Source organism: Aptenodytes patagonicus, chromosome W (genome assembly GCF_965638725.1).
Source record: "Aptenodytes patagonicus chromosome W, bAptPat1.pri.cur, whole genome shotgun sequence".
Classification (NCBI taxonomy): Eukaryota; Metazoa; Chordata; class Aves; order Sphenisciformes; family Spheniscidae; genus Aptenodytes; species Aptenodytes patagonicus.
Window position 1 is genome coordinate 28,762,757 of NC_134981.1, and position 19,047 is coordinate 28,781,803.

The 19,047-nt window shown below is 43.0% G+C and overlaps 1 protein-coding gene across 1 annotated transcript in view; it reads left to right on the top strand.

Annotated features, from left to right (window-relative positions):
* LOC143171867 (tubulin-specific chaperone A) overlaps window positions 1-4,224 on the top strand; it is a 42,861-nt gene extending 38,637 nt beyond the window's left edge. Inside the window, exon 4 of the mRNA XM_076360984.1 lies at window positions 3,985-4,224. Coding sequence (XP_076217099.1) covers window positions 3,985-4,065 — 81 coding nt within the window. The 3' untranslated portion in view covers window positions 4,066-4,224. The remainder of the gene's footprint in view (window positions 1-3,984) is intronic.
* The last annotated feature ends 14,823 nt before the right edge of the window (window positions 4,225-19,047 follow it).

Genomic DNA, 19,047 nt, shown 5'->3' on the forward strand with positions numbered 1-19,047 from the left:
CCAAGGGCACCCAGGTCCTTGAGCAAAAGCAATCCCACGGATGGGTTTGCCTTTGCCCGAGGCAGGAATAACCCAGACTGTCTTCCCCAGCATATTTTTTATGTGCACTACAGGGACTTTATTCCCATCTACAGTACGTAAGAGTTCTGACTGGGCAGGGCCTGCTCGATTGGCAGATCCCCTCGTGTTGACTAACCAGGTGGCCTTTGCTAAATGCGTATCCCAATGTTTGAATGTCCCGCCACCCATTGCTCTCAGTGTAGTCTTTAACAGTCCATTGTATCGTTCGATTTTCCCAGAGGCTGGTGCATGACAGGGGATGTGATACACCCACTCAATGCCATGGTCTTTGGCCCAGGTGTCTATGAGGTTGTTTCAGAAATGAGTCCCGTTGTCTGACTCAATTCTTTCTGGGGTGCCATGTCGCCATAGGACTTGCTTTTCAAGGCCCAGGATAGTGTTCCGGGCAGTGGCATGGGGCACGGGATATGTTTCCAGCCATCCGGTGGTTGCCTCCACCATTGTAAGCACGTGGCGCTTGCCTTGGCGGGTTTGTGGGAGTGTGATATAATCGATCTGCCAGGCCTCCCCATATTGATATTTCAACCATCGTCCTCCATACCAGAGAGGCTTTAACCGCTTGGCTTGCTTGATTGCAGCGCATGTTTCGCATCCATGGATAACCTGCGCAATAGTGTCCATGGTCAAGTCCACCCCTCGATCACGAGCCCATCTGTATGTTGCATCTCTTCCTTGCTGACCTGAGGTGTCATGGGCCCACAGAGCTAGAAATCATTCACCCTTATGTTGCCAGTCCAGATCACAGCACAGCAGTGATCAGCGGTGGCGTGACTTCATTCAGGCCACGATAGTCTACTGTCAGTCTCCACTCTCCATTAGACTTCCGCACTGGCCATATGGGACTGTTAAAGGGTGAGCGAGTCTTGCTGATCACTCCTTGGCTCTCCAGTCGACGAATCAGCTCACGAATGGGAATCAGGGAGTCTCGGTTGGTGCGATATTGCTGCCGGTGCACTGTGGTGGTAGCGATTGGCACTTGTTGGTCTTCGACCTTCAGCAACCCCACAACAGAGGGGTCCTCCGAGAGACCAGGCAAGGTGGACAGCTGTTTAATTTCCTCCATCTCCAAGACAGCTATACCAAAAGCCCACCGGTACCCTTTTGGGTCCTTGAAATACCCTCTCCTAAGACAGTCTATGCCAAGGATGCACGGAGCCCCTGGGCCAGTCACAATGGGGTGCTTCTGCCACCCATTCCCAGTTAGACTCACTTCGGCTTCCAATACAGTTAGCTGTGGGGCTCCCCCTGTCACCCCAGAAATATATAAGCCTCTATATGGCTTAATGGCGTTAGGGTACACTGTGCACCGGTGTCTACTAGAGAGCCTTATATTCCTGTGGGTCTGATGTGCCAGGCCACCAAATCCACACAGTCCAGTAAACCCGGTTGTCCTTTTCTTCCCCCTGGCTGGAGGCAGGGCCCCTCTAGTACTCATCACAGTACTCATTTCTCACTTCTTGTATATATGAGTCAGAACTCTCTTCATTAAGATCAGGAGTAAGATCAGCCCTTCTACTCTGTCTGGGGAACTGCCTGCTGGAAACTGGAGCAGCAATTTTCCTGGGAGAACCCCCTTCTGTGATTTTTTTCCCTTGCAATTCACGTACCCGTGCCCCTAGGTCTGAAGTAGGTTTTCCATCCCACTTCCTCATGTCCTCTCCATGGTCACGCAGGTAAAACCATAGGGTGCCCCGTCGTGTGTACCCTTTATATCCTCTCTCTTCAGCAAAAGAACGCTGACTCCTAATAGCCGAGATACTGGTCCGTACAGGTGAGGAGTAGGACCTATCCTCTCTGAGTTGCTGGATCTCGACAGCCGGCTGAACATGAGCCGGCAGTGTGCCCAGGCGGCCAAGAAGGCCAATGGCATCCTGGCCTGTATCAGAAATAGTGTGGCCAGTAGGAGTAGGGAAGTGATCGTGCCCCTGTACTCGGCCCTGGTGAGGCCGCACCTCGAATACTGTGTTCAGTTTTGGGCCCCTCACTACAAGAAGGACGTTGAGGTGCTGGAGCATGTCCAGAGAAGGGCAACGAGGCTGGTGAGGGGTCTGGAGAACAAGTCTTATGAGGAGCGGCTGAGGGAACTGGGACTGTTCAGCCTGGAGAAGAGGAGGCTGAGGGGAGACCTCATCGCTCTCTACAACTACCTGAAAGGAAGTTGTAGCGAGGTGGGTGTTGGTCTTTTCTCCGAAGTAACAAGCGATAGGACGAGAGGAAATGGCCTCAAGTTGCGGCAGGGGAGGTTTAGATTGGATGTAAGGAAAAATTTCTTTACTGAAAGAGTGGTGAAACATTGGAACAGGCTGCCCAGGGAAGTGGTGGAGTCCCCATCCCTGGAGGTATTTAAAAGACGTGTAGATGAGGCGCTTAGGGACATGGTTTAGTGGGCATGGTGGTGTTGGGTTGACGGTTGGACTCGATGATCTTAGAGGTCTTTTCCAACCTCAATGATTCTATGATTCTATGATTCTATCTCCCGGGACAGTTTCTCCCCAGCCAAACAAGGGAGGAAGAGAGACTTTCCTCATATTGCCGGAGTTGACCAGCCAATTCATCCACCGTTTTTTCCTTATGTATGTATATATATAAAAAAATAAAAATTCCTTAATATGCTCTGGTTAATCTGTTATTATCTCAGACCCTTCGTTGCCCCACGTGGGGTGCCAAAAAGGACTGTTGTGGTTTAACCTCAGTTGGCAACCGCTTGCTCAATTTCCCCCCCCCCCCCAGTGGGATGGGGGAGAGAATTGGAAGAGCACAAGTGAGAAAAACTCATGGGTTGAGATAAAAACAGTTTAATAATTGAAATAAAATGATAATAATGTAATAATAATAATACACAAAGCAAGTGATGCACAGTACAATTGCTCACCACCCGCCGACCGATGCCCAGCCAGTCCCCGAGCAGCGGCCCCCCCGGCCAGCTTTCCCCAGTTTATGTACTGAGCATGACGTCACATGGTATGGAATGTCCCTTTGGCCAGTTTGGCTGTGCCCCCTCCCAGCTTCTTGTGCACCTCCAGCCTTCTCAGTCGGTAGAGCATGGGAAGCTGAAAAGTCCTTGGCTAGTGTAAGCATTACCTAGCAACAACTAAAACATCGGTGCATTATCAACTTTGTTCTCATCCTAAATCCAAGACACAGTACTGTACCAGCTACTAGGAAGGAAATTAACTCTATCTCTGCCAAAACCAGGACAGTATGTAAATGCTACTGTGAGGCTAAAAATACATATGGTAAATTAAACCTCAGACACATTTGACATTTAAAATGCAAATCCCTTTTCAAAGGAAAACTCAAGGTGTCTTCTCCTTGGGTGGTATGCCTCTACTGTTTTCCAAAATAAATGCTCAGTACCTGGCAGGATTTAGGACCTTCTTGTCATTCAGCTAGTTACTTGACAGCTGGTCTAGATTTCAGCGGCATGCAGAAGTGATGCTATTGATCCATACACTGTACTGTACAAAGTTAAAATGAGGAATGTGGGGAGTTACTGTTCTTATTAAGAATTTGGAAGTCTTTCAAGGTTGCTTTCTGTTCTTAGCTCACCTTCAATGCTTAAAATCGACTGTGTAGTAGTATGTTTTTTCAATTGTCAATTTCTGCTTAAGCTTTTTCCTAATGGTACTCTTGTTCTGAGTGCTGTTGTTATTGGTTTCAGTTATGCTGTCCTTGGTTTTAAATATTTATTTAACAAAATAAAGGTATGCATAGGTCAAATCTATTCACACGACAGCTATTATCCTGTACCTTAAGCAGGACAGAAGAAATTACCTGTGCTTTGAATTATGTAGAACTAGTGTTTTCAATAATGATATATCCCTTGTTTCATAGTTTCCTTCTTAAATTTAATCCCATGTCCATTATTTTCAAAGTACTCAGAAGTTTTGTTTTTCATTCCAGGAAAATGAAAAAGAATTGGAAGAAGCCGAAGAGTATAAAGAAGCACGTTCCATACTAGAGTCAGTGAAGCTGGAAGCCTAGAAGTTTTTCAATACTCTCTCTATATGCATTAGCACTGGGTCCATTCCACACTTTCATTTGACTATGGCTCTATTACTATTGTTGGCTTGCTACGGTTCCCTTTATGCAAACTGGCCTTTCTCTAACTGCAAGATGCATCAAATAAAGGATGTTCTGAAACAGCTGTGTGGTCCATATTCAGGCAAAATAGAAACATTTCCAGTTCACCTCAGTTATAGAAAGGAAAAAAAGCCTATTTAATGTAAGCATAATAGTGTAATAGATAATATACAGAACATAGTCTGAACAATTCAGGTTAGAAAGTTTAGCTATGTAAGGAATGTGAGGGACCAAGAAATACTTTAGAGGCACCTTATATTTGAAATAATTTCAAGCCATTATAGCATAACAATCTGTACTGAAGGAAGAGATGGAGTAAATGACCCTTCAATGTCACCCATCTTTTTTTTCTGTGATGTAATTTATTTGTAATTTTATCATGTATTACTCCTTTTTTATCTTTGAGCCCAAGACAAAATTAAGAGCTGATTCCAAATCTTTCTCAATTTGCCTGGGGTTGATCTGTAGAGCCCAATTCACACAATTACCATTGATCAAAATTCTGTTACTTTTTCAAGAAACATAATTTAGCAGATGACTAGTATGTTGTCAGTTGGATTTGCTGGTAGGAGTTCTGGACTGAATGCTTTTCCTGAAAGCACCTTGGCTTAAGTGAGTTTCTTTGTTCAAAGCTTAAACCCTGGAAGCTGGAAGAGAACTAACAGGTAAGGGAACAATGCTTAATCAGCCTGGAAGACCAAACATGTACAAAAGCTGTGGTTCTTTCAGAATGGCTTCTCTAAACAGCAGAGAGTAAGCTCTGATGAACAAGAAAGCTTTTTACATTAGTTTTTCTAGTGTGAAAGCTTTTGGCATGTTCCTTAAAGGCAACGCAAAGCACAGTGTATCTTTTGTGTGGTGCTATATTGAATACTCTTATTAAAATTTTTTGTTAATTTGCCTGAGTTTGGGTAAACTGCAATTTCAATACCTCTATTTGTGTACCTTATTCTCAATGTGCTTAATGTCTACTTCTCCATCACTCTTAAGCACTGCTCTGACAGATTATCAACACTGCAAGATTTCTTACTGACTGCAGAATGACCTACTTTTGAAGTAAGTGACCCCAGACCAGTATTAGACAGCACTAAGAGATAAAAACTGTTTGTGACCACACTATGGTTTCATAAGAGTATACGCACACCTTCTTACTAGCATTGTGTCCTAGGCATGTAACTGCCAAACAGACACTGCCCTGTTCACAGGGAAAATGAACTGCTACTGAAGAGAACATCTGTCTTTGCATACTCATTTCAGTCAGTTTCTTCTATGAACCTTCACCAGGAACAGCGGCTGGAGCAGACAAAGCCTGCCTTAGCTGACTGACTGCAGTCAGCATAATAGTAACTATGCTTGCAGGCCCTTGAGTGGAGTGTGGTGAATAAATGCTTGAGCTGAAAAGGTGGTGGCAGTGGGGGTGAATCTGCTGGGTAAGGCAGAATTTAAAATTAAAATTACTCTTCTTCAGAAGAAATAATACATACTTCTCGTAAAACAAACCCACAGAAAAATGATGTGCAGTTGCAAAGTACCACAAGAAATGCAGGTCAGCATGAAATCTAAACATAGGTGGGACCTGTAGTGGCTGAAGGGAAGTAGCATTGTGGTATGGCTTAAGTTGGCATTTAGAGTTAAGGGTGCATGGGACTGAGTAGTTTAACATATAAACCAGACTCCAGGGAAAAGTTTCTTGGTGCAATAGTTTCTAGGGTAGGGTGGTTTCTCATGTTTGCCTATATGTTTCTGTCCAAGCTATTTTCTAGCTCCCTCTGATTACATCATGAGCTGAGATGATACTCTCCCCTATCCATTTCTTCTTCCCTCTTACTAAGTTTTCCAAAAGACTGAGCGTATTCTGTTGTACAGAAAATAGCCAGCCTCACTGATGAAAATCAAGGTAGGTTCATACCTGAAAGGGGACTTGCTCTCTTCTTGTCTCCAGGTGCCCCTGAAAGTGTCTAACTTCTGAGAGGACAGCAGCATATCTGTAAAAACTATACCAAAAAATTGTGACGAGGCAGCAATAACATAGGGCTGGCCCTTGAAGGGTGATTGGCAAATCCATGCAGGTAATGCATTACTCATGCTAGTAGAACAGTTGATCCAATGATATATTATGGCAGACTAAATTTTTCCAGCAGTGCTCTGAGTGGCCAGATGCAGATTATTCATATAGAAGATGATTTTTGCTGACAAAAACATTTAGCATTTAGACTGGGGCCAATTTCCATAGTGAAGTAAAATACAGAAAATTAAGCCTAAGTAGTAGTATTGTTATTGTCCTCTCAGATCCCAAACTCAAAAGGCAGTAGCACATCAAGTGACACCGTGTTATTTCTAATTTTAAAGTTACCTACTCTTTTTTGGAGATACATAGTCTGCATTAGCAGATACAAGAGACCATTCCAAAAAAGAAAAGTCCTGTGGGCAACATTTTTGACCTCTCTCCTCTTTGAACCTTGTCACTAGCTTTACTGATGCCTTTCAAAGTCTACCTAAGATTGACACAAGCTGCATTTACCCTTACATATGATGATACATGTTCATTTATCACTCAGAAGTTTTCATACTGCACTCATATCATGAATGCATTTTTATGCCCTGGACATTTTTCTCTCTTGGTGCTGGCAGAATAATTTTATTTGCCAGCTGAACAAAGCATTTGTTTTACTGAAAGGCCATAGCAGAACAGGAGTCCAAAGGTGATTTTAGAAGAAAAAGGTAGACAGAAAATAACAATTTGTAAGTAAGTTATCATTATAAGTCCTGTGCCCGTTGCTCTGATCACATGCTTGCTAGCTACTACCTGCTTTTAAGTTTACCCTTGCACAGTTAAGATTCTTGCCCTTTGATTCAGAAGATGTGCTGCATCTGAAATACAACTACAAAACAAACTTGAGAAATATTAGTTTCCGGGTGAAGATATCAAGTCCTCAGTTATACTGTATATTCAAAACTGAAAGTAGTTTCAAAACTCTGTTTGTCCTCTAATTTAAACTCCTCCTTTCAACTTGAAAAACCTCTACAACACACAGGAAATTTCTTGTAACTAACTGGCTAATTTGCAGGCCAGTTGCTTTTGTTATGTTACTAAAAGTGTTTTAATTAATACAAAGCACTTTCTTCCCCAGTAATAATTTCCCAAGGATTCTTTGAAGGTAAGTTTCTTACATTCATAAAAGTAACCATGATTCTAAAATAATGCTTCTTACAGGCCTCTAATACAACACATCTCAAAATATTCTGCATGAAAAGCAAACCTTGCAATTTATTAGCACATATTTTGGGTTGTTGTTTTACAGTGTTTATGTTCTAGGAGGAAGCTCTAGGAAAAGAACTTAATTTTCTTCTGAAAACTACATGTAGTTAAATACTTAAAAAGAGGATCCGGGAAACATCCACACTTCAGCATGAACTGTAGGAAGCACGCTATTAAGCCACACGTCCCTTCCTCACCCCTATTCTTCCAGCTCTAATTCCAATAACTAAGCTGCACCTCCCTCTGGCTGAGATTTGCAACTGTGGTGGATTGACCCTGGCTGGCTGTCAGGTGCCCACCAAGCTGCTCTATCACTCCCCCTCCTCAACTGGACAGGGGGAGAAAAATACAACGAAAGGCTTGTGGGTCAAGATAAGGACAGGGAGATCACTCAGCAATTACTGTCACAGGCAAAACAGACTCAACTCAGGGAAATTAGTTTAATTTATTGCCAATCAAAATCAGAGTAGGGTAATGAGAAATAAAAACAAGTCTTAAAAAACACCTTCCCCCTACCCCTCCCTTCTTCCTGGGCTCAACTTCACTCCTGATTTTCTCTACCTCTTCTCCCTGAGCAGCACGGGGGGACATGTTGTCTCTGCCGCTCCTTCCTCCTCACTCTCTTCCCCTGCTCCAGCATGGGGTCCCTCCCACAGGAGACAGTCCTCTATTTCTCTAACGTGGGTCCTTTCCACAGTGTGCAGCCCTTCAGGAACAGACTGCTCAAGTGTGGGTCCCCCACAGGGTCACAAGTCCTGCCAGCAAACCTGCTCCAGCATAGGCTCCTCTCTCCACAGGGTCACAGGCCCTGCCAGGAGCCTGCTCCAGCATGGGCTCTCCACAGGGTCACAGCCTCCTTCGGGCACATCCACCTGCTCCAGCATGGGGCCCTCCACAGGCTGCAGGTGGATATCTGCTCTACTGTGGACCTCCATGGGCTGCAGGGGGACAGCCTGCTTCACCAAGGTCTTTACCACAAGCTGCAGGGGAATCTCTGTTCCGGTGCCTGCAGCACCTCCTCCCCCTCCTTCTTCACTGACCTTGGTATTTGCATAGTTGTTTCCCTCACATATTCTCACTCCTCTCTCTCCCAGCTGCTATTGCACAGCAGATTTTTTCCCCTTCTTAAATATGTTATCACAGAGACACTACCACTGTCGCTAATTGGCTCAGCCTTGGCCAGCAGCAGGTCTGTCTTGGAGCTGGCTGGCATTGGCTCTGTTGGACATGGGGGAAGCTTCTGGCATCTTCTCACAGAAGCCACCCCTGTAGTCCCCTCCTCCGCTACCAAAACCTTGCCCCACAAACCCAATAGAGCAACCCTGAACCTCTGCTTAGAGTGCAATGTTTACATCAGTTATTTCTCCCAAAACGCAAGCAGAGGAAACAGCTGCCACTGCATCTTTTTACCCTTTTATTTATTAGCTGAGCAGCTACCACTTCCTTGAAATATGGAAATCTGCTCTTATAATTGGCCACACTATACTACAGACCAACCAACACCACAAATAAGACAACTGAAATTTTACACTCAAAAATAGATTTTTGGGATGACTTAAGAAGTATGGGGAGCAGGGGAAAGCACAATCTGGTCCAAAAGCACTTGCACAAGGAACATCACTATGTACAGGTCATTTCTGGCCACAGCTTACTAGAATAAAAGGGATGAAACTGAATAATGTAATTTTTTTCCAATCAAAAATATTGTTCATTGAGTTGAATTAGCTGAATTTCACTAAGAAAGATCACACAGCATAGGTTAAAAGGCGCTTTATCCATTGAAACACAGTTTCAGAAGGGACAGAAATGTGTATCAGATCCAAGACTTAAGTAAGCCTCCAACAGAATAAGCCTGCTTCCCCTATCCTGTAGGCACATAATTAGCTAAGAAAAGGACTACAGTGTACATCTCCAGGGAGGTTATGCTCCAACTTCCCTTAAGAAAAGGGAAGAGCTAACTGTACATGAGTATTTTGGGTTAAATCTACAAAAAGGATAAAGGTTGTACAGCATGTCATCTGCTAAATGCCTTGAGATAGGAAAAGGGGACTGACTGCAGAGTCAATTAGCCCAGTGTCACTGAATCCAAGGGCAACCATTTCATAGATGTCTAATGCTCATTGTTCTGCAGACTATAATGTACTCCATGCTACAAACACTTCTGACACACTGTCAGATTTTGACTTTCAGGCATGGGAAAAGTTTGGGCTTTCAGAATGGCATTCACAAAAGGCAATAAACTAAGCAAGAAGTTTCTAGCCAGCAGGAAATGTCAAGATTAGGAGCAGGAAAAGGCAGGCTTTATCTGCCATCTAGAAGACCTATTTTCAAATCCTTTCTGCTTAACCTAAGGCAGAGGCTTGAATCCAGATCTGCCAATTAAAAAAAAAAAAAACCACCACAAAAAAACCCACACACAAAGTTGCTTTATTTCTTTAGAATAATGTACTGGTTTGGCAACCCACCTTCCGCACCTCTAGTGAAAGCCTTCAACTCTGAGCTGCAGTCAATATCTCCCACACTCCTCTAACACTGACTGAACTGTCTTTAAAAGCCCAGACTGAGAGCTCTCCCACAGAATACCTAGCAGCCACAGTTCAAAACATTCTCTTGGGGAGGTGGGAGGGGGAGAAGGATTGAAGTCCTTGGTCTAAATCAAGCAAGCAGAGGGGTTTCAATCCAGGAAAATGCTTAACTACTGGGCAATACCTGCCACTCATTCCTAATAGACTGGAGTCCTCAGAATTCCCACATAAGTAGGGCAGGTGGGTGCACAGCCCCTTATACCAGGTAGTTACCAAGAGTTTACTACTAAAATTGAACGTTCTGACCACCCCAAAAGGTGCAGTTTTGTTCAACTGATCTATATGACGAAAGAGGTGAAAGAGGAAGTGTGCATATTTAATATGTGGGCGACATAAGGCTGTTCAATATCTTGAAGGACAAGATTAGAAATCAAAATATTTCTAACAAATTGGAGAAAGTTTAGAAAAAATGCATTTCAGTAAGAACATATTTCAGTAAGGAAAAATGCAAAATTTTACATGGCAGCAGAAATTATCATCTGCTGCATAAACACAGGAAAAGTTAAAAGCTAGACAGCATTTCTGAAAGAGATGTGTTTTAGTGAATTATATGCAAAACACTAGCCTAGCTCACAAAACATGGGCAACAGCCCTTACACTCTCCTTCATATTAGTAAGGCTTCATCTAGAAGCATTATCACAGCTAGAAGCTACAACTAAAGGAATGAACGAATAGGAAAGATTCAGAGGAAAACGGTGAAAACTACCAAAAAGACTAAAAAACGGTCTCTAAGGAAAGATGGAACAAATTCAGACATTTTAGCCTGGAGAATACAGAGGGTGGTAATAGTCTTCAAGCATGTAAAAGATTATGGAGGAAAGGAATAAACTTTTGCTTAGCAGAGTAAGATGCAATGGGCTTCAGTTACAGCAAGGGGGGGGGAAGTTGGAAAGGTTCCTTTCTCCTCAGAAATCAACTAAGACAAACGAAGCTCTGGAACAGACTGCCCAGGGAGGCTGTCAGAAATGCATTCCTAGAGGTCTTCTCTTGACCAGGCAGCTCTGTCACATGTGACACAGGGACAGTTGATCCTGCCTCATACTTGCGCATTAGGCAAAGGCATCTAGAGATGGATGGAGTAACTGTCCTTCCCTTGGCAGCACTTGCCCCTTTAGGCTCACCCACCCACACAGAAATGTAAAAAAAGGCAAGATTCATGACACAGCTGAAGTGAACTACTCAGAATACAGTGAAGAGGTGATCCCCAGAGCCCCCTCAAAGGAGAGGATTTCAGTGATACACATCAGACCTTTCAGACCTTGCACTGCACATTACAATGCAGTGGATTGAAAGAAGCTGAAAATGGTCCTCCTGAATGAAAGGACTAGATTATGATCCAGATGAAGTTATTTCTCCTGGCTTCCCACTTGTTTTTATTCACGTTTCTGAACACCCACCATTAACGCAATACCAAAAATACCTCAAATTTCCCACTTGTCAGTGTTTTTTATTTTGTGCACAAGCAACTCATTCAGGCAAAGATAAGCCAGAAGTTTGGACTGAAGCTGAGAACTGAAGGATGGAGCTCGCAAGGCACCAGAAGTGAACTGTGGAGCCTGCTGGAAACAACTAGGAGGGGTGCAGCAAATTCAGTTGAAAGTCAGCCTTAGTAGAGACTCAGAGCAGGACTGCAAGCTTGAGGGAAAGGAGAAGACGTGCTGCTTATGGCCTAACCATCTTAACGGCCCTCCTCCCACCTGATCTCTCTGGGCACCAACTCTTTATAAGGAGCCAGGACTATACCACAGACAGAAAACACAAAGGAGAACCACTTACTGGGTTCTCTTCCATGTGCAATCTTGGCTATACTGTGTTATTATATGTAACACAGGCCTCAATAAATCCAAACGATGAGCTTAGGGCTTCAGAGATGGCACAAGAGATGTGAAACTGACACCTTCCCCCAGTTTTCTAAATACATATTCAACCACAGTGAAAAAAACCCAGCACTTGAACTTTGCAGATTACTTGCTAGCATGTCCTAGGATCAAGCGTTTTAGGTCAAACATCACTGGAACTCACCAAATTCCAAAATCTAGAACCACTCAGTGTAAACGTTACCTTTAACAGGAAGAAGGAAAACTTCAACTTTACAACAGTTCTGTTTCCTTATTGTTCTGAAGTTCCTGTAGATGTTACATTAGATGGAAGGAAACCCAATGACCCATAGAAAGAGTCTCAATTAGTAAGGTTAACAGAAGCTGAATAGGTTGAAATTGGAAAAATAAGCACATTATTTATGTATCAATTACTACTTGCTCCCCATTTCAACAAAAGGAAATAAAATTTTCTCATCCTTCCTAACAATCCAATGGCCTCCTCCTGCCCCAGCATAATTAGTGGTAAATTTCACCACAGCTCTCCATAAGCAATCAAAAGGCTACCTAATTAAAAAGTAATTAGTTTACACAGATAGATGTGAGTGGGTAGATTAGTTTATGAAAATAAGATAAAATTCCTCTGGATGCTTTTAGTGACTTGGCTTCCTGCTGTTTTATAGCTTCTACACATTTCCAAGGGAGTGGGTTAAAAAAAAAGACCGCATTTGCAAATGAAGATGGTACCTTTCAAAACCAATTGATCACATATGTCAATTTTATAATTTGTCCTCTGTTTTCAACACAGAAGATAAACTTCATATTTTTGCATAAAAATCAATGCCTCCACAAAAGGACTAACGTGTTATGTTTCATTCTTCTGGGTCATTTACACAATACCTACCACCAGGTCATCTAGGCGCCAAGCTGAACCAGTGCTGAACCTGGAAAAGGAAGGCTCGAGAGCTATCGTCCAGCACACCGCAGGATTTGTAAGAACTCAGAACAGCTCCTGATACTGGGCCAGACCAAGGGTTGTCTCCCCAAACATCCTGCCACCAACAGAAGCCAGGGGAAACATCCTGGGCAGGAATGCAGTTTTCTCAGGGTGAAGATCAAGCCTCACACTCCGTATGTGCTGACTCATGCAATTTCCCCAAATGCAGGAAACTCAATTGCATCATTTGTGGCAGCAGGGAGCTGTATTCTCACTCTCTTGAGCTGGGGCACAGATGGGGGGCGCAAAAGCCAGTAGCCAATACTCAAGGGAAAAGTGTAAGAAACAAGTATAACAGTGATCCTTGATGACAACTGGGAAGCTCTGCCAGGAAAATCAGTGAGTTAAGCCCCCAAAGGCTGTATCATGGCCAATAGCCACTGATGGACCTCACCTCCATGAATGCACCAAATACCATTTGTGACCTAAAAAAAAAAATTGCAGTAAAAACTCTAACCGGCACAAGAGAGCAAGCTGCCTTCTAAACAGTGTAAAAAAAAAAAAAAAAAACCCACCCACAAAAAAACCCAAAACCAAAAAGCTAAACTGTTACTCTCAGTTGAGCAAATTAAACAGCTGTAAACTTAAGTTTTATACTTTAAATTAAGGAGGTATACATGAAACTGAAGTTTTAAACAGTGATATCAAAAGATACAACTACCTATACTGAATTCATTGACTTGTTTTTAAAGGATCCAGACATCAACTCTAATTTTGTTTGCCTTTGCTACTTTTGGAATGCTACCCCCTTTTTTGAGGAATATTGAATAATCTGGAAATTTCTGGCTAATGTGGACTCATGAGAACCCACACTGAAGACATCTGAAATTCCACATGTACCCTTAGGCGCAGTAGATGGAGCTAGTGGAAAAAAAAAAGAAGCTTGTGGAGTGATCAAAATGAAGCAATTTTCACATCAAAGCTAACAAACCTCAGATTACTTGGCCAAACCCAATTTAAAATCAATAACCATCAACATTACCTTCAGCAGCTTACATAAAGTGAGATGGTGAACCTAGTCCATTTCTGAATATTATCAAGCATTTACAGAGACAGCATCTAAAAAGCCATCACACTAGGTCCTCACTGTGCCAGGAGCTGTACAAATAAAGGAGAACAATAATCCAAACAAGTTTATGGTCTCTATGCTCATGTGAATACGTGACTAAGACAAGCAGACTCAAAAAAAAGGAAAAAGGTAACCAAGACATTAAGATTCTTAGCCAGGAGGAAATGATGATGGCCACACCACCTGGCTACTACTAGAAATCAGTTTCTTTCCACAGATAGGCAGAGCTGAGACTGCATTAAACTGGAAGGAGGACAACCAGTGTTCTCACTTGGCTTTGAACTCAAGCCCCTGTGTAACAACAGCTACATGCAACAAAAGCTATGGAAAAAAAAAAATTAAAAATGCAGTCTTACAGGAGCAAAGGACAGCTGGGGGAGCAGAGGTGACAACTAAAACCCTATAACATCATATGACAAATGGGACACTGCTAAACTATGAAGGGTTCCAAGGCAGAGCCATTTCTCTTATGGTAACAGAGGCACAAGAGGGGAGAACTCATATCCTAAATACTAGCCCCTTCAAAGGAGCCTAGAGCTGAGCTGACAGGAACTAAATTACCTTCCTATCATTAAACTATCTTCTTATCATTAAAAGGAGTACTGCCAGAGCGGCATCAAGACACATCACAGAAATGAGCAATCAAGATAAGAAAGATCAGACAGTTTTGCCAAGACTACACATCCTGTGGATAAGCAGAAGATTCCAGTCCCTGCTGCACCAAACACATCGCTTTTCAGAAATGCTCCTATTAACTTTTAATGAAAACCTCAGCTGGAGCTAGACCAATACTCTCTATTTAGACTTCCAAATATAAAACTTTACTCAAAAATTGCAACATCATCAGCTGCCTACGATCAAGAGCACTTCACAGCTGGCTTAACTTCAAAGAGATGTGCTACTCTTCATATAGAAGAGAAGAAATAGCCAATCTACTTTCAAGTTTTACTTCTCCCTCATGAAGCTCAAACAGGAAAATGTAAAAAATGTTGTTCTGTGGCTTCAGACAAAAGCAAAACTTGCACTGGCTAGATGCTTGATGAGCTAGACACAGACAAACTCTGCTTTAGAGCGATTACTAGGCAGAGCAGTAGACCGCTATCGGGGCCGGGTTACCAATAGCGCCACAGTTTCATTTTGTTGTTCTTCAGCAAATCAATTAGTCTCTCCAAGCTTTAGTTCACTTTTCCATAAACTAATACCTAAGCATTTTAAGTTTTGTTATCCCAGTGGTGATGTCAGGATTATTTCAGTTTAATAATTCTGTCCTCTCATTAAAGTTGTTAAGTGAGCAAACTACATTTAACTGAAGAAGCAAGAAATACTTTTTCATTAAAAAGTTTACATGCAAACATGCAAGCTTCAGAACTTCTTGACAGTTTTAAGCACAGAATTTAATTATCCCAGGATATTTTAAGTATGCAGTATGTTGTATTACAGGTAGTTAATACTGTTAACCAAGCAGAAGCAACTATTCTCTTAAAGAGAAAAATTACACGCATTGCAAGACTAACACGTGAAAAAGGTACTTTCAATCTCTAGCTGTTTTTTAAAGTCTTATGCACTAAAATTCAGGTTGTCAACAGTGGTAAATACGATTGAAGTGTCCAGGTGGAGGGGGCAGGATGAAGAGGGGTAAGAGCTGGAGAGCCTATTGCCAGGTAGTTAGACTAACTCTGGATACACAAGAGTTGGGCTCCAGGCAGAGAATGAATCCAAAAGCATATCTCAAGCCAAAGAGAGAACCACACCCTACCTTCCTGTGATGGGTGCACTCCTCCTGTTTGAACTAATTGAACTTTGGTCCAGGCAGATGCTCAAGAAGTAGGCCTAACCAAAGTTAATCCTATTGTGTGAGGCTATCAGCGAGAACCCAGCACCAAAACCAAAAAAAAACGGTTTGGCTGGAGACTGGGCTGATAAGCGGCAGAAACTGCATGAACACAGCAGAAAATCAACAGACTACAAATCAACCACTTTACGCTATAAATATCTGCAGCCACCAGGGCCTGTTGAGCTCTCCCTCCGTAGCAGCTGGCTGTGTGGCGGTGATCTCCCCTTGAGTAGGGACGCCTCTCAAGGTTACTCCTCGAGGCTGAGAGATCCCTTACCTGACACCAGGCATCGATGGGTTGGTAAGTGACATTTTTTGCATGCATGTAACATTTAAGATACGTATAGTAAGCTTACGCGATAATCTTTGTATCCCATACTAACTTTAAGTGTAGTAAATAGTAGAGTATTGACCACCAACCCATCTGTACTTATTAAATATTTTACATACCTAAATTTACTGATTAGAACCCAATAAAATAACCACTAGATCAGATCTGCCTGAGTGATCTTTGAATCCTGGGACAAAATTGGCGTAGTCAGCAGGATGGCAGATTCAATCACTGACTACTTATGGAGGCATGCGAAAATTGGGATAATTGGAGTAAGATAGAGGAACAGTTAAACCTTGCGAGAGGGAAACTGAAAAATAGTAAAGGGAATAATATGCAAGATGTTGGGAACGTGTTTGGAAGCAGCATGTCAGTATAAGAAATGCAAAGAAAAGGAAATGAGAATGTTACAAGATGAGGTTGAACAAAGAAAGTGACAAGAAATGCTGTTATCTCTGCGAATAGAACAATTGCAGAAACAACTGGAGGAGGAAAAGGAAAAGCGAAAAAGAGTAGAGGACAAACTAGAACTCATGATAACTTGGGCCCCCAATCCCCCAGACCCTTTAAAGATCCGTAAGTTAATTGTGTCCCCAGAAGATTGGGATGGAGATATATGGGGGGACCCTGACCAGGAATTTAGCGATGAGAGTAGTGAAGAGAGTGAGTTAGATGAATCTGAGTTTAAGGTGGCCCCTATTATTAAAACTGAAGTGTCCGTAGGGCCCCAGGGGGGTAACCAAAGAAATACCACGAGAACCATTCCGTGGGACCCCCTTCAACTGCCTAATTTGCAGGAAAAACATGGGCGGAAGCCTGGCGAAAGCGAAACTGAATATTTATGGCGAGTTTCCCTGACAGGGGGAGATCGTATCATGTTAAACCAAGATGAAGCAGGTGGCTTTTGGGGACCAGAGGTATTTTTAACAGGGGGACCAGACCCTAACAATGAACTGCATTCTATCACGCACCAAATAGCTTATTGGGCAGGGGGCATAGACCCTCGGGAACGAGGAGAACCCACTGTTATCCCTATACGATCAATGAGCGAGCTATCGACAGCTGTTACAAAGGCAGACTGCATTCAAGCTATGAACAATAGGGGTGAACATGGTAACTACCCTGTCTCAGCTCCCATAGACCCCCAGGCCATGAAACCACTAATACGGAGAGCTCCTGCTGTTTTAAAACCATATCTCATTGCAAAAAGAGATGAAATAAGACAAAATATGGAGCACAATGTGCAGGACGGACAACAACATATTCGACCTATTCTGACCTGGGCAGATTTGATGCACGGCATTGTCAATCATGGGTGAGAAATGGGGTGGGACAATCCAATGCCAGCTGGGCGATCCTGATCTGAACCAGATAGTAAACAGGTCAGACAAGTGAAACAGACCCCCCAGAATCCCAGACATCCTTCTCAATCACAAGGGCCTCCGCATAAAGCAATGGATCCCCAGAAGAGCTGTAATGAATTGCGGAGACTAACTTTAGATTTAGGCATACCCCGAGTAGCTATTCAAGGACAGCCTACAGGGGTAATTCTTAGCCTGGTACAAGCTGTTCAACTGGGCGGTAAGGAATCGACAGGCAGACTCGACCTAGGGAGAACACTCAGTCATCTGCTCCACCTGTAAATAACCCTTTTAAACCCCCCAGGGAGGAAGCAGGAGATATTGCTGAACGAGCTGAAAGAGTTAAACTCACAAAAAAATGATTAAGCTCCAAATGGACTTTGGGCCTACCCGTCCAGAGAGTAGATGCCTATCAGTGAGATGATTCACACAGCCCCCATGTTTATATCCCCATTGGCCCTAAGAAACTGTTAGTAAAATTTCTGATTGACACTGGAGCTCAAATTTCAATAATCTCAAGTTTGGATGCCCAAAGAACTTACATTAAGCCCAGACAGCAGAAAGTTAAAATAACAGGATTTACTGGCAAAAGTAAGATATGCCCCGTGGCTAAAGTAAACTTTTTATTACCAGGGGAGAAAAGGATATCAAGGCACTGATTAGCAGTAGCTTCAGGGAAAGAAAATATGTTAGGCTTTGATGTACTACAAGGACAGATTTGGAAATTACCAGATGGTAGTGTTTGGTCATTTGGCCGCCCAGAGTGTCCTTGGTTAGCTGAGAGAAAATTAGCAGCTACCAGTGGGCAATCTGCTGCTGCTGTTTGGCAGACACCGCACGAAGCAGGAATAGAGGTTCCCCACAACAAATGCCAGGGACCCAGTAGGGAAGTAAAATTTCTAGGTACCTGGTGGGTAGCTGGGAGTGCTGTTATACCCCCAGATACTCTGACGGAACTAGAAAACTCAAAAAATGCCTAATGACAGGAAGGAACTGCAACAACTTCTCGGAACTTTAGGATATTGGAGAAAACATGTACCAGGATTTTCAATTATAGCACGACCCCTATATTCCCTATTACGAAAAGGAAAGTTGTGGGATTTCAGAAATTAACATGAAGAGGCAGTAAAGACGTTAATAAATGAACTAAGGACCTACCAGTCATTGGGACCGATACATCCCCTAGATCCCATAACTATAGAATGGGGATTTGCAGAACACGGAACCTATTGTAACTTATTCCAGGCGGGACCCAATGGACCCAAGCGGCCCCTGCTATTCAATTCTACAGCTTTTAAAGAAACTGAACAGTGTTATTCAGAATGGGAAAAGGGCCTATCATCCGTATTTTGTGCTGTCAAACAAGTAGAGAAATTACATCAGGGACAACCTATACAAGTCAGAGGTCCCTTTCACTTGCTCGAGTCAGTCTTAAAGGGTACAGCACCTTCTGAAGGAATTGCACAGAAGCCCACAGTCAGGAAATGGTACGCCTACCTAACAGGAGTAGCTGATGAAATGAATCTTACGGAAGTACCAACTAAACCTTCCAAACTTCAAGTATCAGTGAACACGAACCCACTTGCATTAGCTCAACCTTTTAAACCCTCTCCTATTTACCCCACTCCC